The sequence below is a fragment of the Lytechinus variegatus genome, chromosome 2 (genome assembly GCF_018143015.1).
Source record: "Lytechinus variegatus isolate NC3 chromosome 2, Lvar_3.0, whole genome shotgun sequence".
NCBI lineage: Eukaryota > Metazoa > Echinodermata > Echinoidea > Temnopleuroida > Toxopneustidae > Lytechinus > Lytechinus variegatus.
The window spans coordinates 55997735-56020898 of record NC_054741.1 but is presented as its reverse complement, the minus strand read 5'-3'; the positions used below and the strand labels follow the sequence as shown (position 1 = coordinate 56020898).

The window sequence follows — 23164 nt, the reverse complement described above, 5'->3', positions numbered from 1 at the left end:
TAAGCATGCACTTTGGTGTTTCAATTTAGTTCAATTTCTCACCAGAGTAGTAGGCCCTACTAAAATTATGTGTGCGTGAGATATAATTTCTTTCCCAGGGGCGGAGCCAGACGGTTTCGTCAACTTAGTAGGAGGGAATATCTTCATGTGTTTCCCTATTGAACATTCAACTTTTTGCAACTGTGAACATCATGGGTATGCGTATATCGAAACAATATTGACGGGAGCGCGAATCACGAGCTGAAATTTTTTGATATTCTGACCTAAATGAAATGTTGAAAATCTATAAGTACTTTTGGTAATCAATAGTACTATTATATATTTTAACATTTTTTGCGCGAGCTGACAATTTTTGAATTTGCTACCCAAAATTAGACATTCTAAGCACTTTTTGTAGCATGAACAGGATGGGAATCTATTTAAATAAATAATGCGAGCGCGAAGCGCGACCTGAATTATTTTTATATCCTGACGTAAAATTAGGACATTCTAAGCACCATTGGTAATCATGAACAAGATGGGTATCTAACGAATCGTAGTAGAGATTCTTCCTTAAAATTTGGATATCCTAAGCACTTTCTCTAATCATGACCAGGATGGGCATCCAATTAATCGATGCGAGCACCAAGCGCGAACTGAAATTTTTTGATTTTCCGACCAAAACTTATTTTTCTAAGCACATTTTGTGACCATTAACAGAATGAGTAGATATCTATATTGTTGCGATTGTGTAGCGCGAGCTGAATTTTCTTATATTACGATTTAAAATGTGAACATTCGTGACAACATTTTTGGTGAAAATGAATAGGATGAGTTTTTATGCGAACTAAAGAAATGTTTGATCTTCTGACTTGAATATGAATTTTGCGCACCCTCCCTATGTTGAACATGAATCTGGCGCCCCAAGACAAACATCAAATTAGTTCCCCTTTATGTCGAACATAAATTCTGCTCCCCTCTAGGTTATACATCAATTCGGCGCCAACAATGTCGAACATCAATTTTCGGTCGCTTTTCTGTTCCTATACTCATGTTTATTTCTTCTCATTGTCGTCCCGTTTTTTTTTTTAATTCTTATTCATTTTTTTGTGTGGTGTGTGTGTTGTCTTCTCTGTTACCAGCAATTCTCAGCAGGCAAATAGCAACTGTTGCGTCCCCCCTCTCTCCCTCCCCTCCCCCTCTCTCGCTTTCCTTTCTCTTTCTTTTATAGGGAGGTCCACACAAACTCTGCTTTTGAGTTAATCTCCCTTTTCCAGCAATCCTTTAAATTTGTATTATAACTTGTCTACAAAATGTATCATAATTTTTATAATGAAAATATCTGTGTTAATTATCATTTATGTATAATTCAAATGACAATGATTCGTTTTGTGTTTATAATTGTTAATAGTTCGTATTATACTTCATGTTCTGTTGGAAATAAAATTTGAATCAATTCGGTGCCCCTAGGTAAACATCAATTTGGCGCACACCCCTCCCTCTTCCTTCTCTCTTTCTTTCCCCTTTTCCCTCTCTTTTCATCTTCTTTTTGCATGGCGCCCCCTTTTTCGCCTACCCGAGTGGCCTGGGCCCCGAACCCCCCCCCCGAATACGCGCATGCAATATAACAGTTTCATTAATTCAAATAAGTCATCAATATTTGCCAATCCTTCCACTGATCATTCCTTCATATTTCAGATCATGGAAGCGGAGCTCTGTCGTGCAGTCAAAGAATCAGAAACAAACTGTTTTCCGATTTTCAACAAACGGCGCTGGATTCCATGGAGAAAAAATAACAAAGTTGTCCCACAACAGGTATAAAATATGACATGATGATCGTACCATGTTCGGCGATCTCGTATATAAGATTATGGGTTGACGTCTGGGGGGAGGGGGCGAACTTCTCGCACATAATAGGCTGCTCTACTGTCTGTACAAACTTTAAGATAAGAGAGAGGGGACGTGATCCCCATTGCCCTGATGGCCATGGATTGTACTATGATAAAAACACAGTCAATTTAGCTAAAAAGTATTCCGACTGTTACTTCTATCAGGGGCAGACCCAGAATTTCATACTAGAGGGAGCAAATTAATCTCAGAAATTCTATCGATTAAAATATACAATCGAGACAAAAAAATAATAAAATGTTTCTCTTCATTTTTATGAAAACCTATATATAGTTCAAATGATTTTGTTTCCATATCCAATTAAAGATACATTACATGATAAATGAACGAAAGGCAATCAATATGATATTCTACTGCTTTTTATTTGTTTTGTAATTTTAGTTTTGAAAATGTGTTTTTACCTTTTAAATAATATCTGTTTTGTTTTCAAAAAAATATATATATATCATACATCAATATTGACCAGCCCCGATAGCCAGGGTTTTCAATTAGGGGGGTTCATTCTCTTCTCTTCCCTTTCCTTCTCATTTTCCTCCCATATATATTCATGCTTTAAAACATTTTAGGGGATATGGTCGAACCCCCTCCCCTGGCCTCGGCTTTGGGCTTCTTGACAAAGTACATTAGTATCCTTTGTCAAATTAAATCGTTTCAATATTATTTGTGTGGATAGTACTATATAAAGTGAAAATAAAAATGGCATTTATTAGCCAATATATCACCTTAATCATGTTATTGGCTAGATCTAATTCTTTTCTGATCTTCCTGCTCGTCTACTTTTGTAGTGTGTTTTGTTTCCTTTCTTTCTTTTCGCTGTCTTGTCCTATTCTGTCCTGTCCTGTTTTTGTTTGTGTGTGTGCCTTTTTTGTTTTGTTTTTAGCTTTCTTGTCCAAAAAAATGATTGTCTTTTCACACACTCCTGAACTCGGTGATTGTTTCATACAGCAGGGGTATGATATAATTTTGTTGTTAGTTGTCACAAAAAGAGTAGGCATAAAAAGCTTGACAACACTATTATTATATTTCATTGTAAAAACCTTTTTAATTTAGGATTTGAATTTCTTTGATCAAAGCTTTAATTAACTTTTTATTGCAGGGAACCCATACTAGCAAGCTTTGCTATCCAGTGGGTTCTTTTTTTTCCATTTCTGTTTAATATATTTTTGTGTTTTGCCTTACATTGTAACTTTTGTTGAATTTTGGAATGAAAAAGAATAAATGCAATAAATTAATCAATCATTTAACTAATCAACGATCCCCTTTATACGCAGGAAGAGAAATGCAGAACAGTTGAACATCCAAAAGACCTCGGGGAGATACCTATTCACCTGGATGTAGAAGGTATATCACAAAAAGAATATGATTCTTCTCGAGATCTACTGAATGCTCTTGAATACGATTGCCAAACCCTTAAAGAACAGAACCAGGCACTTCGCGATCTCATCGAAATGTAAGTCATTACTCTAAAGAATAGGTCATACATGAATGGTGTTAAATACATGTAGTCAGATTTCTACTCTTGATGGAAACCATGAACTTAAACTTCTTAATTTTCATTGAAATCATTTTTTAAAGAAAGGTATACATGGTATATGTGCAATACAAACTTGCGCCATTTCTCACTAGATCTTTAAACCGATCCTGGTTTATTAGTGATGATAATTAATATGAACTGAGGTTAAATCCATAAATGTCAGGACAATTCGAGTATCCTGCATGTCCCATTGTCTGCGAGTCTCGTCTGGTTTTTAGTCAGTATGATTTTATTCAAAGACATCACAGCAAATATTACCTATATATATGGTAATAGTTGAGACTTATTTAAAGTCATTCAGTTGGATCCACGAGATAATTCTAAAATGTATCCTTATATAAATTATTACTATTCCTTACATGGATAATAAATTAGTTTCTCTTGAATAATATAAATCAAACAGTCAATAATAATATATATGTATATATAAATCCAGATAAGATTTCTTTGTAAAATTTTAATTCATGATAATGTTGGTCTGATATTGTTTCAGCTTTAGAGTCTATCTCAGGAATGAGCAAGGCCCGTTCTCTAATATAAAAAACACAGCCGATGCAGCCGTAATCGCCACAATTGGATCTTTGCCATGTACAGAGCTGAACATGAACGATGTCATCACCTTTCATGCCACATCTGTCATCGACAACGATTTTAAGTTCAAAGAGATTGGACGTGGAGCGTTTGGACGTGTACTGCTCGCCCGACATACCTCCAGCTCGGACACCGTTGTTATCAAGGGGCCTGTCATCCCGCCATTCTTTTCTCCAGATAAGATTGAGTCTCAGAGACGGTCAAACCTTGGTCAGTTCACAAAGGAAGCTGTAGCCTCAGAATTCCTATCCAGAAGCCGGCACTTCCCGAAGTTCTACGGTACCCTGATGCTCGATGGTGACATGTGCATTGTTCAGGAATTCATCGGCGACAAGAAGACAGGGAAGGTTTTCCCTTTGCTGAACATAATGAAGTGTAGCCCAAGTCCTTTTCTGTCTTGTCTCAGCTTATTAGGTATTGCCGTTGATGTCCTGGAGGGCATAGCATTCATGCACTCCAACAGATTACTTCACAACGATATCAAAGCTGACAATGTTCTTCTTGAGTTTAGAAATAACCATTGGCAAGGATTTATCATAGACCTGGGTCTCGTTAGTACCATCGCTTTTCCACCACGCATAACCATCAACGAATCAATTATGGAGAACCATAAGAAGCTTAGTGTAATCTTTTATCTCGCACCCGAGGTCGTCGACGACGGGGCAGCTTTGTCCCTGGCCAGTGACATCTATTCTGTAGGAGTCCTCCTGGGGATCATTGGTAGAGCCGCTCGCTCTCAGGACTTGATATCTATTGGGAATTCTTGTTCCCGGAACGCACCCATGCTTCGTCCGCGTTCCTTGAATGATGTGTTGTACAAAGTTCAAAGTTTACAGGGGCGACTGGCACTTGAGAAAAAATAGGGATGTAGCTGTTCATGATCTTCTTCATCTCGGTGTACACTCTGTTGAGAGACGAGATGTCGTATATCAATAGCATACTGATCGTTTCTAATTTGAGTCAACTTATGAGATGTTTGGTAAAAAAAACTCATATTATACTCATTCTCGCTTCTCTGTCCTATACAATATCCATATGCATTTTCCTTTTTCCCCTTTAATACTCTGTGTTCACTCTTATTCTTAGTTTAGATTATTTTCTAGCTGTTGTTAGTTACGATGACCATTGTGATCCACTGTCCGCTGCTATTTTGCAAAGATGATTTACCTTAATTTCCGATTGTAATATAATTGATGGATCCATTGTTTCAAATATTATTCTAATAATGTTCTATATAATATATTGCATTATTCGACACGCTGGGCTTCTGTGGAAGCCCGTCGCACGCAAAGGGTTAACCCTTTGCGGGCTAACCCTAATATTAATTTCCAAAATCCTCATCCATGCATGGTTTACAAAAATATGCGTCTGTTTCAAAAGAGAAAAATTAAAACAGAACTGAAATTCAAACTGAAACATTCAATCCAAAGACAAAATCACATACTGATTTCATGATTTAAGATTAGTTTAAAGAATTGTTAATTTAATTGGTGATGACTTGGAATTTGCAGCAGGCCAAATAAATATCTCATGGGGACGTAAAGCGAGCATGATATCGCTTGACATTTTACGTTTTCTGACGTTCATCTGGTGAGAATGATGTCGAACTTTGTACAACACAGCATCAGCAAGCCAAGAAAATGTCGCAAGGGGGGGGGGGCGTAAAGGGAGCATAATCATCGCTCGATCGAAAATAACGTTCATTTTACGTTAAAATTGATTATAATATTACCCGATAATCGCTCAGATAAATTGATTATGATAACTACTGTGGGGCGTTTCATCAATTTGTCAGTTATTTGAACCGACGGATAAACAGACTTTGTTGGATGTTTCATGAAACGCTGCATTTATGTAATAATTTGTGAGTCCCTCTTAATCTGTGTGAATCGACAAATCATATACTTTTCTAATTTTGAAAACTTTTCTCTTTATTTTTATTTAACATATCTTTACTCATTCTCCAAGCATGGAATTGATAGACTCTCTACAGCCAAAGTGGCTGGTCTTCTTGAGGGCTATTGTATTATGAAATAATACAACAATATCATGCACGTTAGTGATGGACCGATAAATTTCGATGGACCTTATGTACCATTAACCCTTTTCCTACAAAATCAAATTACCTTAATGCATGAGAGGGTGATTAAGGTAGGGGAAGGGGAGGAGAAAGGACAGTTTTGTTAAAAATAAAACCCATAAACAGTGAGACCAATCTGACTCAAAATAAAAATATTAATCATTACAAACATTTTAATTATGTTAGTTCTAATTGTTTTCACTTCATAATACTGTACAATGCATGGGAGGGAGTGAGAGAAAGGGTGAAAAGGATAAGGAGACGCGCTGATCAGCTGAAACAGGATGAGGGGGGCTGAAATTTAGGTTTGGTATTTGAATAAAAAGGCATGATAATAGTGTATATCTTATCATGAAGCCACATGAAATTCATTTTACAAAGTGTTACTAAAAAGAATTAAAATAAACGATCAGCTATTATAAAAAATACACACTTTATTCTTGTGATTTCTATTCTACATACCTGAGAAAGTCATCAAGTACATTTGACACTTTACTTGTGTCACAATATTGTCACGAGTCAAAGAGTTATGGTCCTTTGAAGATGAAGGATATACCATACATACATTTTGGGTTTTGGGTTTTAATGTACATGCACGTCCAACTTTGTTGTAATTAAGTTTTGGTATCATCAGAGATTTTCCCTTCAAATTTCATGGAATGCTATTCTTTCTCTCTGTGTAAGTGACTGGAATTTACATTTAAACACGTCATTTTGCACACCTCCAACGTTTTCAAAATACCCCCGGCTCGCGTCGACACTGCACTAGTCTTGGATTGCTCTTGGCCATTGCGGGATTGTGAGAACTGTACCACTCTCATTTCACTAAAATTCGCAGGGAAAACTCCGATGAAACTGTAGTACATGCACTAGCTGCAAAAACTAAAGTGTTGATTTATTATTATTGATTTAACACAGGGGGCCGGTTTTCAAAGTGGGGGGGGGCGGGGCTGACCATGCTAAACAATCATATGGTAATTTTTACTGAAGCCCCCCCCCCGGTTCCGCGGCCCCAAGCCAGGATATATGTCCACACCAGAGAAGTATTGAAACACCGGTTTGGAATTAAATCGATGCTGTTTTGATACTAATTGGTGTTGTATAAACTCCTAGTGTAGACCAACACGAAACTGGTGTTGTTTAACACTTATCTGCCGGTGTGCATGCATGCAGATTCTCCTGGCTGGTGTTAAATCAACACCAGATTTTTTGCAGTGTGTGTATTAAAACCAAAGTAAGTTTTGTATATCATTCGCCTTCGATGGATCATGGACCATAACTCTGACCCATGATGACACGGTATCAAATTAAAGTTTCTTTTGCTTTCTCTGAATTGCAAGATTCATTTTCGATAATTCGTCATATGATCTGACTTGAAATAAAGTCATTAATTATTGGTCCAGTACAACACCAGTTTGATGAAAAACAATAACTTGTATTACTATGTTTGAACTAGTCTCCATTTGATTTTTACTGGTCCAGTTAAAAATCAACTGTTCATATATGTACTGGAAACCAGTAAAAATCTACTGGAAACCATTTATTGGACCAGTAGCATTTTTGAAACAATTTAACTTGTATTACTAATTGCTTCAACTGGAATGCAGTTGTTGGAATTGGTCTCCAGTTGATTTTACTGGTCCAGTTAAAAATCAACTGGCCCAGTAAAAATATACTGGAAACCAGTAAAAATCTACTGGAAACCAATAAAAAAATTACTGGTCTTACTGGTTTTCCTTCTGGGTTTAATACCTTTTACACCCTGTATTTGTGTAATAAAAACTCTAAAATTGGTACATGTCCAGCTTCTGTATAGATTCGCTTTTGGGAGAAGAAAGCAACGGAAAATCATTATGTCTATAAAGTTATGAAAAAATATGATATGAATATAAAATAATCTAGATGTAAAACTTGTTTAAAAAATAATGACGTAGTAACTAGCCCACCAAAATAAGAGGGTTTTTTTTTATGAATGAAAATAAAGTATTGAGTATAAGAATACAATGATGAAAATCAAGTTGGTTTATTGCGACTTAAACATTAAAAAGTTGGTTTATTGCGAGCTTATGAAAGAAACAAAGTATTAAATTTAAATGAAAATCAAGTCCACATTCCAGAACTGATACTGCAGGATCACGCACACATCGTATCAGATGAAAATTATAGACGTCTACGACTCTACGTACCGTACCGTACGTTCACATGCATTTTTCAGTGCCTGCCGTACCTTCAATGAATCACTGTTAACCAATTTCTGGTAAGTTTTACACTTTCATACTGTAAAATCATAGAAATGATTATAGTAGTTCCTACTGGTAATTCAATTGATTACTGTAGAACAGATATCCTTGTATATTTTTGTTCAAAATGTAAATGGGCCAAGTATAGATTGCTTCGTGTCCCACCTATTGAAATTTGTGTCATTGTTTTGTGCGCATTCTTGTCAACATGATCCAATTGTAACATGACAGTTTGTTCACTTCCAAAATCATAAACTCAGTCTCCTATGCTCTCCTGTACATTCAGTCTCGAAAGCTCTCCTGAATTACTAAGATTATCAAAATCGTGATATAGGCCCGGCTCGAGAAACACTTGTAATCGATTATACTACCTCAATATCTAGGTTGCTAACTTCAGCTCACTATGTATGTATACTCGTGATGTAGGCCCCGCTGCTGTGTTGAATGGCTTAGAATGCCCGTTCGCGGGGCCTGTTTCACGAGTATAGTACTATAACCGTTATATAGGCCCCGTACTACGGCACTTCAGTCACTCCAACACAAGAGCGGGGCCTATATCACGAGTATATATTAAGCTTGCATTCTAAGATAGTCGCGAAACAGGCCCCGTCCAATCAATGCGCTTGTCCCAGCATTCGCACGTGTGTGGGGCTCGGATGACGGCTATATTAGTATACTCGTTATCGAGGCCCCTTACACTGTTATATCATGGAAAATAACGTGGTCATGGGGCTTGTTTCCCCATAACGTGGTCATGGGGCTTGTTTCCCCGCGGCTGGTGAGAATTATCATGGGCGGCACTGTAGGGTGCCGGGGGGGGGGGGGGGGCTTGGCAACAATTTATGTTCTAAATAAACAAGGAGAGAATATCATGGGCGGCGCTGTAGGAGGGGGCGGGGGGGTCTCCAATTTATTTTCCAAATAAACAAGGAGAGAGGACATTAGTTTACTTCTTCAGAAATTTATTTGTCGATTTATTCGTATTAATATATAGTTATTAACTTGTTCATTTATTTATCAATCGATTGTTTTTAAAAATTAATGTATTAATTAAACATTGAATTCATTTGTTTTCAGTGTTATGTTTTTTTTTCTTTTGTGATATAGAGTGTCAGAAGTATCATTCGTTCTAAATTATTTTTATGTGCGGAAGTTCATTTATTTCAATCTATTGTACTAGTAATTGATTAGTTAATGTATTTCTATTGATTAATAAATGTATATTCATTAATCATCTAATTTATTTGTTTTCATTTTTTTTGTGATGTAGAGAGTCAGAGGTATCATTCGTTTTTAATTATTTTTATGTGTGAAATTTCATTTATTTATTCATCAATCTATTTTAATTGATTAATTAATGAATTTTATATTTATTAATTAATCCAGGTTAATCATTTAATTTATTTCTTTTCAGTTTTTTTTCTTTAGTGAAGTAAAGAGTCAGAATCTTCATTTGTTTTTAATTATTTTTATGTGTAAAATTTCATTCATTTATAAATATATTATAATTGATTATTGTGTTTATTCATTAATCATTTAATTTATTTGTTCTCAGTTTTTTCTTTTGTGATATAGAGAGTAAGAGTTATCATTCGTTTTTAATTTTTTTGATGTGTGGAAGTTCATTTAATTTATTTGTCAATCTATTTTTATTGATTAATTAATGTATTTATATCATTTTATTCATTAATCATTTAATATATTTCTTTTCAATATTTTTCTTCTTTTGTGATATAAAGTGTCGGAGGTATTATTCGTTTTTAATTCTTTGTATTTTTGGAAAATAATTAATTGATTAATTCATTCATTCATTTATTTATTTATTATCTATTTATTTATTATTTTTTCATCTTTTTCTTTTGGTGATACAGGGCCATACACTTAATTTATTTTTCATTTATTTTTATTCATTCGGTTAGTTATAATGGCTATACAAAATGATGACGGCAATCATTGTAAAGCTTAGCCTATCTTCTCTTTCACCTGGTATTCTCAGAGGATTCCTCGATCATTCAAGCATGAATGACTTTGACAGTTTAAAAGCATAAATATATAATCTGAATTAAAAATAATCGTTTACCTTTTTTGAATTAGTCGTAGTTGAAGGTGTTATAGTAACCTTATTTTTCGTTACATAACAGGAATTTATATTTTGTTTGAAGGTCAAGTTCACCCCCAGAGAAATGTTGATTTGAATAGAGAAATATCAAGCTAGTATAACGCTGGATATTTCAAGTTGTGATATTTTAAAGTTTCGCTTATTAGTGATTTATATTATGCACAACTCATTTGCATGCAAATGATACAGTTGATGTCCCTCGCTATTTCTTTTCTTTTTTTTTTGAATTATGCAATATTTCATTTTCACATATTATACAATACGGGCCAACGTGAAGGAACCATATGTTCAGGAGGGAATTGTTTCACTTGACAATGAGAAGAAATTGGAAAATATAATATTTCATACAATACAATACTTAAGAAATAGTGAGTGGGTTGCGTCATCAGTTTCCTCATTTGCATACCGACCTGGATGTGCATATACTTCTATTATTTTAAATTAAACTAAACTTCAAAATGTTATAATTCTCTTAATTTACTTCCGATTTTGGTGAAATTTTCAGCGTTATGATCGTTCGATTTTCCTCTTTTTATTCAAAACAATTTTCTGTTGGGGTGGACTTGTCCTTTAAATGTTGATGTATTTGTTTGTATTAAACTTTTTGTTTTATTTGATGTTAGACCAACCATTATCGTTAATTTCTCTTTTTTGCTTATGGATTTGATCTCTCTGTATTCCGTATAGTATTAGAAATATATAACAAAATATATTCTGTTATCTTACTAAAGCCAATACGTGAAACTGTAGAGGGGGGGCTAATGCATTACTTATTTCACGTTCTCCTTCGTATTGTTTCACTTACTTATTCATTTCCTGGTTTATTCATATATACATGTATTCATTTATTCGTTCATGTTTGCAGTGTTTCGGGGAAAAATGTTGTCTATTAAGTGACACGATAAGGGGGCATTTTACCCTGACGCAAAGTTGATGATAAAACAGAAACATAGAAAAAAAATATTCTTAAACTAAATGTTTGAAGAAAATATTTGTTTTATTGTCTCGCATTTTGGTTAAGAACTTCGATATTCTCTAATGAAATTATCATACTTTAATTAGTGTTTATTATATGAAATTGTATTCTACCCATTTATGTAATGGATGTCTTGCTAAGATCAATTGTAATTGTCACTTTCACTTGCCCAGTAACCTGCACAATCAAGGTACTAATTGATTGATTTGTTTTCTGTTCCGTTCCAATCATGAAGAAGCGAAAACGGAAATCAGCCACTTAGTTTGGTTTTTGAAAACACAAAAACGAAATCATAACGAGAAAAACGTGTTGTGATGTGGCTTTTGTATATAAAAAACAGAAAAATGAAATTAGAAATACTTTTGTGCTTTATCTGATTTCTCATTCTAAATTTGTGCATTTATATAATTATTAAAAACATCAGAACATGCCACGATTTGTGACCTCATTGAATATGTATGATGCAACTGCATGACAAACAGCGCCTATAGAATTGTTGGATGTCGCCTGGAAACAGGATACTATGTTAGTATGAAACTATGTACATGTAAATCAATGTCAAATAATGATATTTGCAGATGAATCCAACATGATGCAAGCAATATCATTTTGGATATATATATCGTAAATATAATGCTAAAAATAAAGTTAATTTCTTACCCTCCAGAAACTATTAAACGGACGAAACTGACAAGGTAACAAATGTCACTGAAACACAACAGTCATATCATTTCGTCTTCAAGAAATACAATTATATAAACGAAAAATAAAGCATGATCTGATTATCAAACCAAGAATTATGTAAATCTCAAATATAGAGAAATGAACAAAAAATATCCCCGCCAAATGTTCTATAAACGATTAAGCAGGGCACTGGGAACGATTTTTAAGTAGGGGGTGCTGTGGGTTTTTTTATTAAGTGGCAAAAAAAGAAAAAAAATATTATATTCCAAGATGATGGGGATTTTGGTAAAAAAAATATTGCTCCCAAATAAAAAAAATAATTATAGACCTATAATTTCATGCTCCAATCTATTCAAAGAAGACAACGGTTCAAGGAAAACGCCAATACGGAAATCATTCAAAATACACTATTTTTGATTTGATTGATTTGATTTATTGTTTTCTTCTGCATCCATAACATTTGTATAATACATTTTTCACAACATAATAAACATAATATGTTAGCATTTTTGGCATAAATTGTAAATAAAGATTACTAAAAAGATAATTCCAGACAAAAATGATTAACTATATGATGTTCACAATTTGCAGAAGGATTGTCATCATAAGCAGATTGCTTGAAAAAAAAATGACAATCCCAAACTTATACTAATTGAATTAATACATTTATAACATTGATAAAGCAGAATGGGCCTATTCTTTCAAATAGCTGAGGGTGATGGTGATATGATGATGATGTTGATGATGATGATGATGAGTTTGTTTTGCAATGGATCAAATTCTACAAGAAAAGTTAAGTGTTGAACAAGATGCCCCCCTCTCACTCCTACTTGTCAGCAGTGCTTAAAAACATACTCTTTTCGTGTCGATATATATGAACAAAATTCAACTCGAACTTCGATAGCATTCGCATCCTATTTTCAAGTGTGAAAAAAAAATCAGCTCGCGCCCCTTTCATATCCTGTTAATGCGTCACTGTATAGTCCTTTTCCTTTTTTTAGTTTAGTAATTAAACATTAAATAAATGTTTGTTGTTTAGGGTTAAAGAGAGCTTAGTGTGCTCTAGTCATAGCGCTTAATACATGGATTATAATACACAAAATGTTCGCAGTTAGCGTTCTCGTTTATTTCGGCCGTATGGTAGGCCTACCTTGTAGGTAAAAATTAAAGTAAAATGTACATAAACTACCATATCACCCCCCCCAAAAAAAAGAAATTGTACCTCTTCCTCTTTGAGTGGCCGACCATGGATTTCATGAATGGCAATGTGTCCAACCAGCCTGTATCCCCGCCCCTTTAAAATTACTGGACCCGTACCTGTGTACGACGCATTCAATCATGCAGACAGACCTATGCACCACCAACTTTCTTCTCAAATTTGCACCCCCCCCGCCCCGAAATCTCGGATCTGGGGGACACATTAAATTCCTTAAAATGAAAAATCACAGAAAAGGAAATCGGAGGGGGGGGGCGAGGGTATTAGTAAGTAAATGAATACCGTGTAGGCGAAGAAAAAAAATGCAATATTTGGATAGTGAATTATTAATGAAATGACGATCGATCAAATTTTTTTTATTTGTTGATGCGGAATGCCGTTATTTCCAGCAAACAAAAATCCATTATCATTAAAACCATACAATCAAATACAGTTACAAACAATCTTCAAGTGGCTTAATCAGTATTAAAGGGATGGTCCGGGCTGAAAATATTTATATCTCAATACATAGAGTAGAATCCACTGAGCAAAATGCCGAAAATTTCATCAAAATCGGATAACAAATAATAAAGTTATTGAATTTTAAAGTTTAGCAATATTTTACGAAAACAGTCGTCATGAATATTCACTAGGTGGGTTGATGATGTCACATCCCCACTTTCCGTTTTCTTATCTTACTACATAAAATCATGTTTTTTTTTTAATTATTTCATACTTGTGTGAATAATATGTCTCCCTTATAATGAAATAAATTGCAGCTATGAATATCTAATGCACTATATCAATTGACATTCCAATTTTCTAGTTCTTGGAGGGAAAAAATTGAATGAACCTAATTTCACATAATAAAATACAAAAGAACAAGTGGCGATGTGACATCATCAGCCCACCTAATGAATATTCATGGCGACTGTTTTCACAAAATATTGCTAAACTTTAAAATTCAATAACTCTATTTGTTATCTGATTTTGATGAAATTTTCGGCATTATGCTCAGTTAATTCTACTCTATTTATAAAGCTATAAATACTTTCATATCATACTGGCATATCAACGAACGGTATTGTAAGTTTTTTTAAAAGACAAAAGATTAATAAATGGATATTTAGGTAAAAACAGAAATTGTACTTTGAAAGTAGGACCTACTTTATACGTAAAATAGATAATATGCATAATGATAGGCCTATCCCCAATTGTTGGGGCGGGGGGATAAGTCTCAGATTAAGTTGATTATATAGTGTAGATACAGCTGTATCCTCAAGCAATAATGAAATTGACCAAAAGAAAATTATTAAATCTTTCCCGAATAAATATGCCTATTCGTTTTCTTTTCTGAATGGATGAAAAGTGAAAAGTGGGGAAGCGGGGGGGGGGGGGGGGGGGGGGGGGGGAGCATTTATGAAAGGAAAGAAAAAATATAAGAAATTAATAATACACAGGAAGCCAGATGAATGCTACAATATTGAATTTTGAATATATACATTTGTATATAAATATATATTGACTACTTACATCCAGGTGATTATAAATAGATATATGATACATGAATGAATAAATGGATTCTTTCGCAGCATTACGTCAAGTGAAAGATTCGGAGGAAATTATACAAGAACTATATAATTTGATTATTGATGACACCTCCCTCCCCACAAAAAATAATTACAATGAAATGCTGGGGGGGGGGGGCTCCAATTTATTTTCCAAAAACAAGGGGAATGATAATGAACTTCCACATATAAAAAGAATTAAAGACGAATGATGCCTCTGACTCTCTATATCACAAAAGAAAAAAAATGAAAACAAATAAATCAAATGATTAATAGATAAATATAAATACAATAATTAATCAGTTAAAATGAATTGAATGAAATTTCACAAATAAAAATAATCAAAAACGAATACCTCTGACTCTCTACATCAAATGATTAATGAATAATTATAAATACAATAACTAATTAAGATAGATTAAATGAACTTCCACACATAAAAAGAATTAAAAACGAATATAATACCTCTGACTCACTATATCACAAAAGAAAACAAAACTGAAAATGAATAAATTAAATGATTAACCTGGATTAATTAATAAATTAAAAATACATTAATTATTAAAATAGATTGATGAATAAATAAATGAAATTTCACACATAAAAATAATTAAAAAACGAATGATACCTCTGACTCTACATCACAAAAAAAAAATGAAAACAAATAAATGAAATGATTAATGAATAAATATATATATGCATTTATTAATCAACATAAATACATTAACTAATCAATTACAATAGATTGAAATAAATGAACTTCCGCACATAAAAATAATTAAAAACGAGTGATACTTCTGACTCTTTATATCACAAAAGAAAAAACATAAATACATTAATTAATAAATACAATCGATTGGTAAATAAAGTCAATAACTATATTAATACATGAATAAATCGACAAATAAATTTCTGAAGAAGTAAACTAATGTCCTCTCTCCTTGTTTATTTAGAACATAAATTGTTGCCAAGCCCCCCCCCCCCCCCCGGCACCCTACAGTGCCGCCCATGATAATTCTCACCGGCCGCGGGGAAACAAGCCCCATGACCACGTTATTTTCCATGATATAACAGTGTAAGGGGCCTCGATAACGAGTATACTAATATAGCCGTCATCCGAGCCCCACACACGTGCGAATGCTGGGACAAGCGCATTGGACGGGGCCTGTTTCGCGACTATCTTAGAATGCAAGCTTAATATATACTCGTGATATAGGCCCCGCTCTTGTGTTGGAGTGACTGAAGTGCCGTAGTACGGGGCCTATATAACGGTTATAGTACTATACTCGTGAAACAGGCCCCGCGAACGGGCATTCTAAGCCATTCAACACAGCAGCGGGGCCTATATCACGAGTATATATAGTGAGCTGAAGTTAGCAACCTAGATATTGAGGTATGATCGATTACAAATTTTTTCTCGAGCGGGGCCTATATCACGAGTATGCCCTAAGATTATTAAACTGAAGATACGGTGAACAAAGAATAAACTAGAAGTTAACAAGATGAAGTCCAGACATGCCAGATCAGCACTGACTTTAGTACTCTCCAATCCAATATTTGGGAAGTTCTGCCAATGTATATGTACCCACATTGGATAATCATAGAAATCAACCAATCAAATACAAGGAAAATGGTATGAACTATAAAATGAACTAACCCTATTTACAAATAAGAACCAATCAGAAAATAGAGAAGGGTGATCATGAGTTAAACTGAATCCTAATGAGAATTAAACAATAAGACCATGTGGAGTGGAAAGCTAAAGGAAAACCAGGAAGCATGACTGAGGGGAAACTGAATGAATGAATGAAATGCAATGGACCTGTGTTGCTATGTGAGATGTATTGTGGAGATGGAATGAAAGATGAGATTATGACAATGTATGTGGATTGTGAGGATGGAAAGAAGGATGAGATGAGTTGGAATGAAAATATACCAGTTGAATATAAACAATAAAGTATGGAAAGCCAAATGTAAGAGTACAGATTAAATAAATAAACCCAGCAAAATTTACTCTTACATAAGATTCCCTCTTCATTAAAAATGTCCTCATTTTTCAATATACACTCCAAGTATTTAAATTTCGATTCATTTTTTCTTTCTACATGTAGCATGATTTTTTTTTAATAGGCCAAAAATTCAAGAGGATAAAAAAAATAATGAAGGAACCTTAAATTCCAACTATTCACAGTAACATCAATAAGTCATTACTCTTGCAACAATCAGCAGAACTACCAAATTTCCAAACCCAATCTACGTAATTTATACTTTCTTTTATAGCAGTCGTCCCTACACAGACGATTTCAATGAATGAAAAAAAAGTATATTTCGAATTCGATGTTTTTTAAGAGAAATAATAATTATTCAAATCAGTATTAACTTATTACCAATGGCCATCTGAATGTTAGTTGCAAAAGCACAAATAGTATACATGTATATTATTACAATATGTATCAGCATATTGTTGTTGCATGTGCATTTTCGAACATACAATTAGTTCTCTACATTTTTTTTTCAAACTTTATTTCTTGCGATATTTGTGAATTTAAATAAAATATCACCTTTTCTTAAATATTCCTTTTTTTCACAAGTATTGAAAACCAATATCCTTAAAAAGTTATGCTTGTCCAAAAGGAAAAGAAAATAAACTGCCGTAAGCGAAAATGGATCATGCATCAACAAACAAATTGCCAACTTTGCAACCAATATAAGTTTTGTTTCGTGAACATTTTGTCCTTGTTTTTTTTTTAAGATTCAAATTGTCGGAACAAAATCCATTTCCATTCCATTTTCCAAACATACTGTTTCGTGTTTGTTTCATTGTATATTTCCAAAATCAAGAATCCATATTTGATATACAACGAAAACAATTAATTGTTTTTTTTGTGTGTGAAAAATCAAGTGAATCAATAGTATGGCTAGTTGCAAAAATGATATTTTTAAGAATATTCACATAAATATGTAATGTAAATTCTGCAACTGAATACTTTCTAGATCAAGATTTGAATTCTTCTTGTACGAAACAATCCAATCTTCAATAATGTACAAACGGTCATGTCACACAATCATGACACAAACCCCAGGGGGGGTAGCCAGGAGGCTTCTAGAGAGTAAAAATCATTTTCTAACGTAAGGTTACTCTCAACGAAGTCAGGTATCCCTATCCATTCACGTGCGTGTAGCACTGTAGGCCGCCAAAACCTGAAACTTTCGCCCCCTAGATGTCTACTTTCCTTTTAAAAGATCTAGCCCTAAATCATGCACATGGGATGCAACTTCATTTCCGACATTTCTGCGCCATCGATTTTATTTTTAAAGAAGAATTCATCAAAAAAATGAGAAAAATATCATGACAAGACGGAAGAGACTTGCCTGATGTTTATGCCGCCATCTTGTTTCCTATTGTTCTTCACCAACGTTACCCGACGCACGCGAATTAAATGCAAAACTTTGTTTGTGGGTTAATACTTTTCATCAGTAGAAGGCCTCACAAAAACACTTTTTTTTACAGTGCTCTGGTGAATAAAAAAATTGCTAGGCTAACGTTAGAGAGTAGATAGAAGTAGATCTAGAATATTAACCCTAAAAAGACTGGGGGGGGGCTGATTCAGCCCCCCCCTCGACATTTTTCGCAATAAATCCATCGCGCGAAATTTTTTGACCGCGTCGCTCACTGACTTTTTAATTTCAAGTCTCGCGCAACTTTTGAGACCAAAATTGTGACCCCCCCGTACGCGGTTCCAAAATTACGCAACATTTCGTAAGTGCATGCAGACCCAAAATTACTCAAAAACGTGAATTTGTGTACAAATCCAATGCAAATAGTGTTCTTAGCCTAAATTCATAAATGTATCATTATTTTTCCTTTTACTGCTTGAAATCAATTAATTTTATCTTGTTTATGGTCAAAATAAAGTCCCCGACAATTTCCATTGAAAAAATAATAAAAAACAAAAAGTCAAAAAACACAGAAATACATAAGAAATTTAGAAAACAATAGAATACATAAGAAAATGAATGTGATTTTGAAATTTAAAAAAAATCAATTTGATCAGATGCCTATCTAGAGTATGTGAAACAAAAATTAGCATTTCAGGGGCATTATTTATTTAATTAGAGCAAACTTATGATTTTATGCATAAATTAGCATAATTAATGAGACATGAGATTTTTTGCAGAATTTGATGTTATAGTTTTGTAGATAATACCATGGGTAACGCTTGTGCCAATTTTCGTCGCGATCGCGTGATCGACGGCCGAGATCATAAGGGGGGGCTGAATCAGCCCCCCCCCATCTTCTTAGGCGTTGAAATAGCCCAGTCTATTTAGGGTTAATGAAAAATGGATCATAGATGAGTTGAATAAAAGTTCTAAGCGTGTTTATGTTACAATTTAAGTGAGACTTTTTGAATGTGTGGTGTTTGTATGTTGTATAAACTCAATGACAGGGTAGTTGCAGACTGCAAGTATCCATCCGCCATTGTAACCTGAGACTTCTGCTTTTGTTTAATTTATATCAGTTTTGATTTTGATTCAGTTCAAATGAATCAAAGAATTAGATTCATAATGTAATTTACATCCTGCAGTTTATAACATGTGCTAATGAAATTAGCCAAGCAGAAGTGAGAACCAGTATCCATGACATGAGTTGAACATGAATGTAACTTACGTATATTTTATGCTAGCCCATGTTTTTTGTATGCCACTCACCACTGACTAACTTGCCTGTCCCTCTTGTGTGTCTCTTTCTTGTTTTATCAAGGTTCGTGCGAAAGCCGAAAATCACTTTAGCTCAATTCAAATTTGCAGAGTCCAGCAGCAATTTCCTTGAATGGAAGGACTCCATTATCCAAGGCCTTGTGGATGTACAGGAATCCGCTCCTGCCTCGTCTGTGAGGCCAAAGATATCCAAGTGAAGCATGCACCAGCAGGCAGGGAATATTTTCAGGTAAGGATTATGTAAAAACTGACCCCTAGGCTAGATCATTTAGAGTAATGATAATCCTCAGAAAAAATTATGGAAATTGTAAAATATCTCATTAAAACTAGTAGTAGAGATTTTAAAAAATTGAGACGGATCCCTGCGGGAGCATAAGGGATCATGATGCATGCCCCCACCCTATATACATTTTGAGAAGTTTAATCACCCGTGGGACATACATATTAATGTAGCTCACTCTGATCTGTACCCCCTTTTTTTTTAAGTTGCCCCATGTTCTTTCAAATTTCTGGATCTGCCACTGAAAGATTTTATTTTGAGCTGCAACTGTTTTGTCATGGGCTTTGTACAAAGAATTTTTAATGGAAACTTTCCTTTACTATGGTCCGCAATAAGAACAGTGCTCTGCCATTCCAAATTGGGTCTATTGAACAATCATTAAAAAATAATTATATTCTAGTCAAATTGGTGACCAACTCGTGCATGACTTGATGGATTATTTCATGTTTACACATAAATTGTTCTTTAATTTTAGCCATTGACATACCAGTACATCAACTTTCACTTGACATGTTTGTCATTGAAAAGTGACACTGTTTGGATTGAAGGAAAATTTACTTTTTTGTGTTACAGTCTGGTTACTCATGAATGATAAAAAAGAAAGATGTATGAATTTATTGATCAATTAGTCTGACCTTAATCTTGCGGGGAATGTAATAGTTATATAATATTAGCCTTCCTGGTTAATGTCCATCGTATAATAGGAACTCTGGAGATACTGTTACTTGTGTGGAAAAATCCAACCTCCTCCACATTCTGAGGGGATGAGAGACAAGAGAACGCAATCAGATATAGGATGCCCTGATCACCATGCTACACAGGGTTTTGTCTTGCCTGGGATACAAGTAATACCTGACTTTATAACGGACCAAGAGGAAGTGGAGATGGTGCACAGGATTGAAAGGAGTCCATGGAAGGCGTCTCAGTCAGGAAGATTCAAACAAGTAAGTCCTTCCAGATGATCAGTGAAAACGCGTTTCCCATTTATAAAAAAATGCCAACTTGTATTGAAGTTTTGTTGAGGTTTAGTGTTGTTCAATTATTCTTTGTTATAGGGTATACATTGTAGCCTTTAGAGGTGTCACATGTAGGCCTGTAATTCACAAGCTTATTCTGTAAAATGAATTTTGTGAATAATGTCATGGATATCTATTGCAACAGGCATTACAGTCTGGGTGCACATAAGTTTTTGATTTTTTAGAAATTGCAAAAAGTAGAACATTTTTCCCCCACTTCTAATTAGCATTTCTTTTGGCTAAGCCTGATACTTAAACACAGGGGTGTATAAATCTAATTAATTGCAACTGGTATCAAAGTTAATTATCATTTCTAGCATTCTTATATTCATAGCATGAAACTGTAATTTCGTTTTCTGTGAAATTAAATGACTACTTTATTTATTGTATTTTCTTGTGTTTACAATCAACAGGACTATGGCCCTAAACCAAACTTCAAACGTAGAAAAGTCAAGCAAGGTGGCTTCACTGGTCTACCAACTTTCAGCAAACCACTGGTGTCTCGCATGAACCGTCTCCCAGAGCTTGAAGACTTTCTTCCTGTTGAGCAGTGCCACCTAGAGTACACGCCCGATAGAGGGTCGGCCATTGATCTTCACTTTGATGATTTCTGGCTATGGGGGAACAGACTCGTCACCATCAATCTTCTCTCGGACACTTCCCTATTACTGAAATATGAAACTGATACTTCTTGTCATGGAGTACCCAATGAATCTGGAACAAATCAGCAAGACAACCATAATGTTGGAAGCCAGCAAGAGGAATGGCTAGTGCACGAACTATTGATGCCAATGCCAAGGAAAAGTTTGATAATACTGAGTAACGATGCTAGATATAAGTGGAAGCATGCAATACCACGAGAAGCCATTCGAGCTCGACGCATCGCTGTGACCCTACGTGAGCTTGCCACAGATTTCTTGCCTGGTGGGAGAAATGAAGCTCTTGGTCAAGAACTCTTGAACATTGCGTTGACATATGATGGAACAGTCGTACACTGAAGGTTATGACTGATTTTACTGCAATATTTGTTCTATGAGCAGATATCAATTTTCTCAAACCGTCCTAGGAGGGTTTCAGTGAACAGAAATATCCAATTTTGAAATAAATGTATTTCAGTGTAACTATTTGTATCTATGGAAATTTGAAATTACCCAGAATTTTTTGAAAATATGGTAGTAAAATATTCGAAGAATGAGGTGAGACCATTGAATACAGAAGTTTTGTGAGATTATAAACATTTGACAGTTTAAATTCAAAATGTCAGAAAGGAAGTAGTTTTCTTTACTTTTGAGTTTCGACTGTTAGGACCCTTTATGAAAACAATGATATACGAGGGGCTTCTGAAAAGTTTTGAGCCTAACATAGAAAAGATTCAAAGATCGGAGACTTGCTTGGGCCATAAAATCTTTCACGTTTCTTAATGCTACCCACCAAATTTCTTGGTCATAGCAATTTCTAGTCTTATTTTACAGATACATAAAAAATTGACAAACCCGAGTGTCAAGCTGTCGTCAAGTTTCTGCAGCTGATAAGTATGATTTGAGATGAGACTTTTGATGGTAGCCCATCCAATTACTTGGAATGGGTTATGTCTATTTATGAGACTTGGGTTCATCACTATCACCCTGAGACCAAGGCGAAGTAAAAATACCAGTAATAGAAGCATCCCATGTCATTAACCCAAAAGGAGGCCAACTCAAGTTTGTACATTTTTCATTAGACACTATGGTCTGTATTCTGAAGTCAGGTTTAACTTAGAACATGGTCTAACTTTGTGCTAAACTTATGGAAAGCCATAAATGTCAACATTTTCCTTGCATTGTATATTTCTTGTGATTACTGTGCTCTTTCCTAACTCATGAATGGTGTAGAAAGCTATTTCATTTATCTTCCCAAAACAGTTAAGAATGATTCAAAGACAAAAATAAGCTGTTACATTGAAATTATACTGTTCGAGATTGATGCCACTATTGGCTATCCCTAGTAAAACCACAAATTTAGATTAGAGTTTAGAATTAAACCCGATTTGAAATTATGGGCCATTGATACTGGAACCTGTAAAATCAGACCCAATATAGCAAGACCAAGAAATTTGGTTGGTAGGATTAAGAAATGTGAAAGATTGTATGGACCAAATTTGGTCTTCAATCTTAATCCTTTCTATGTTTAGGCTAAAAAAACTATTCAGTCGCCCCTGGTACAGGTCTGTCACAAACAGTTTTGTTATAGATTAAACTTTTTGTATGTTAATTTGCCTAGAGATGGCCAACAGCAA

The 23164-nt window shown here is 34.5% G+C and overlaps 2 protein-coding genes across 2 annotated transcripts; both read left to right on the top strand.

Moving 5' to 3' along the window:
• Positions 1-1822: 1822 nt before the first annotated feature.
• LOC121406869 (MAP3K epsilon protein kinase 1-like) lies at positions 1823-4941 on the top strand. The gene is made up of 3 exons (XM_041597741.1): positions 1823-1837; positions 3159-3337; positions 3915-4941. The coding sequence occupies exons 1-3, from the start codon at positions 1823-1825 to the stop codon at positions 4873-4875; spliced, it is 1155 nt and encodes a 384-aa protein (XP_041453675.1). The 3' UTR covers positions 4876-4941.
• A 3326-nt stretch (positions 4942-8267) lies between these two features.
• LOC121408422 (alpha-ketoglutarate-dependent dioxygenase alkB homolog 4-like) lies at positions 8268-22006 on the top strand. The gene is made up of 4 exons (XM_041599900.1): positions 8268-8349; positions 19637-19822; positions 20578-20817; positions 21303-22006. The coding sequence occupies exons 2-4, from the start codon at positions 19706-19708 to the stop codon at positions 21885-21887; spliced, it is 942 nt and encodes a 313-aa protein (XP_041455834.1). The 5' UTR covers positions 8268-8349; positions 19637-19705; the 3' UTR covers positions 21888-22006.
• Positions 22007-23164: the final 1158 nt, after the last annotated feature.

Bases quoted from the DNA above. Each gene is read 5' to 3' on its own strand.
- LOC121406869 (XM_041597741.1), top strand. The intron at 3,338-3,914 runs GTAAGTCATTAC...ATATTGTTTCAG, and splicing joins CTTCGCGATCTCATCGAAAT to CTTTAGAGTCTATCTCAGGA.
- LOC121408422 (XM_041599900.1), top strand. From the start codon at position 19,706: ATGGAAGGACTCCATTATCCAAGGCCTTGTGGATGTACAGGAATCCGC. The intron at 19,823-20,577 runs GTAAGGATTATG...ATCGTATAATAG, and splicing joins CAGGCAGGGAATATTTTCAG to GAACTCTGGAGATACTGTTA. The intron at 20,818-21,302 runs GTAAGTCCTTCC...TACAATCAACAG, and splicing joins AGTCAGGAAGATTCAAACAA to GACTATGGCCCTAAACCAAA.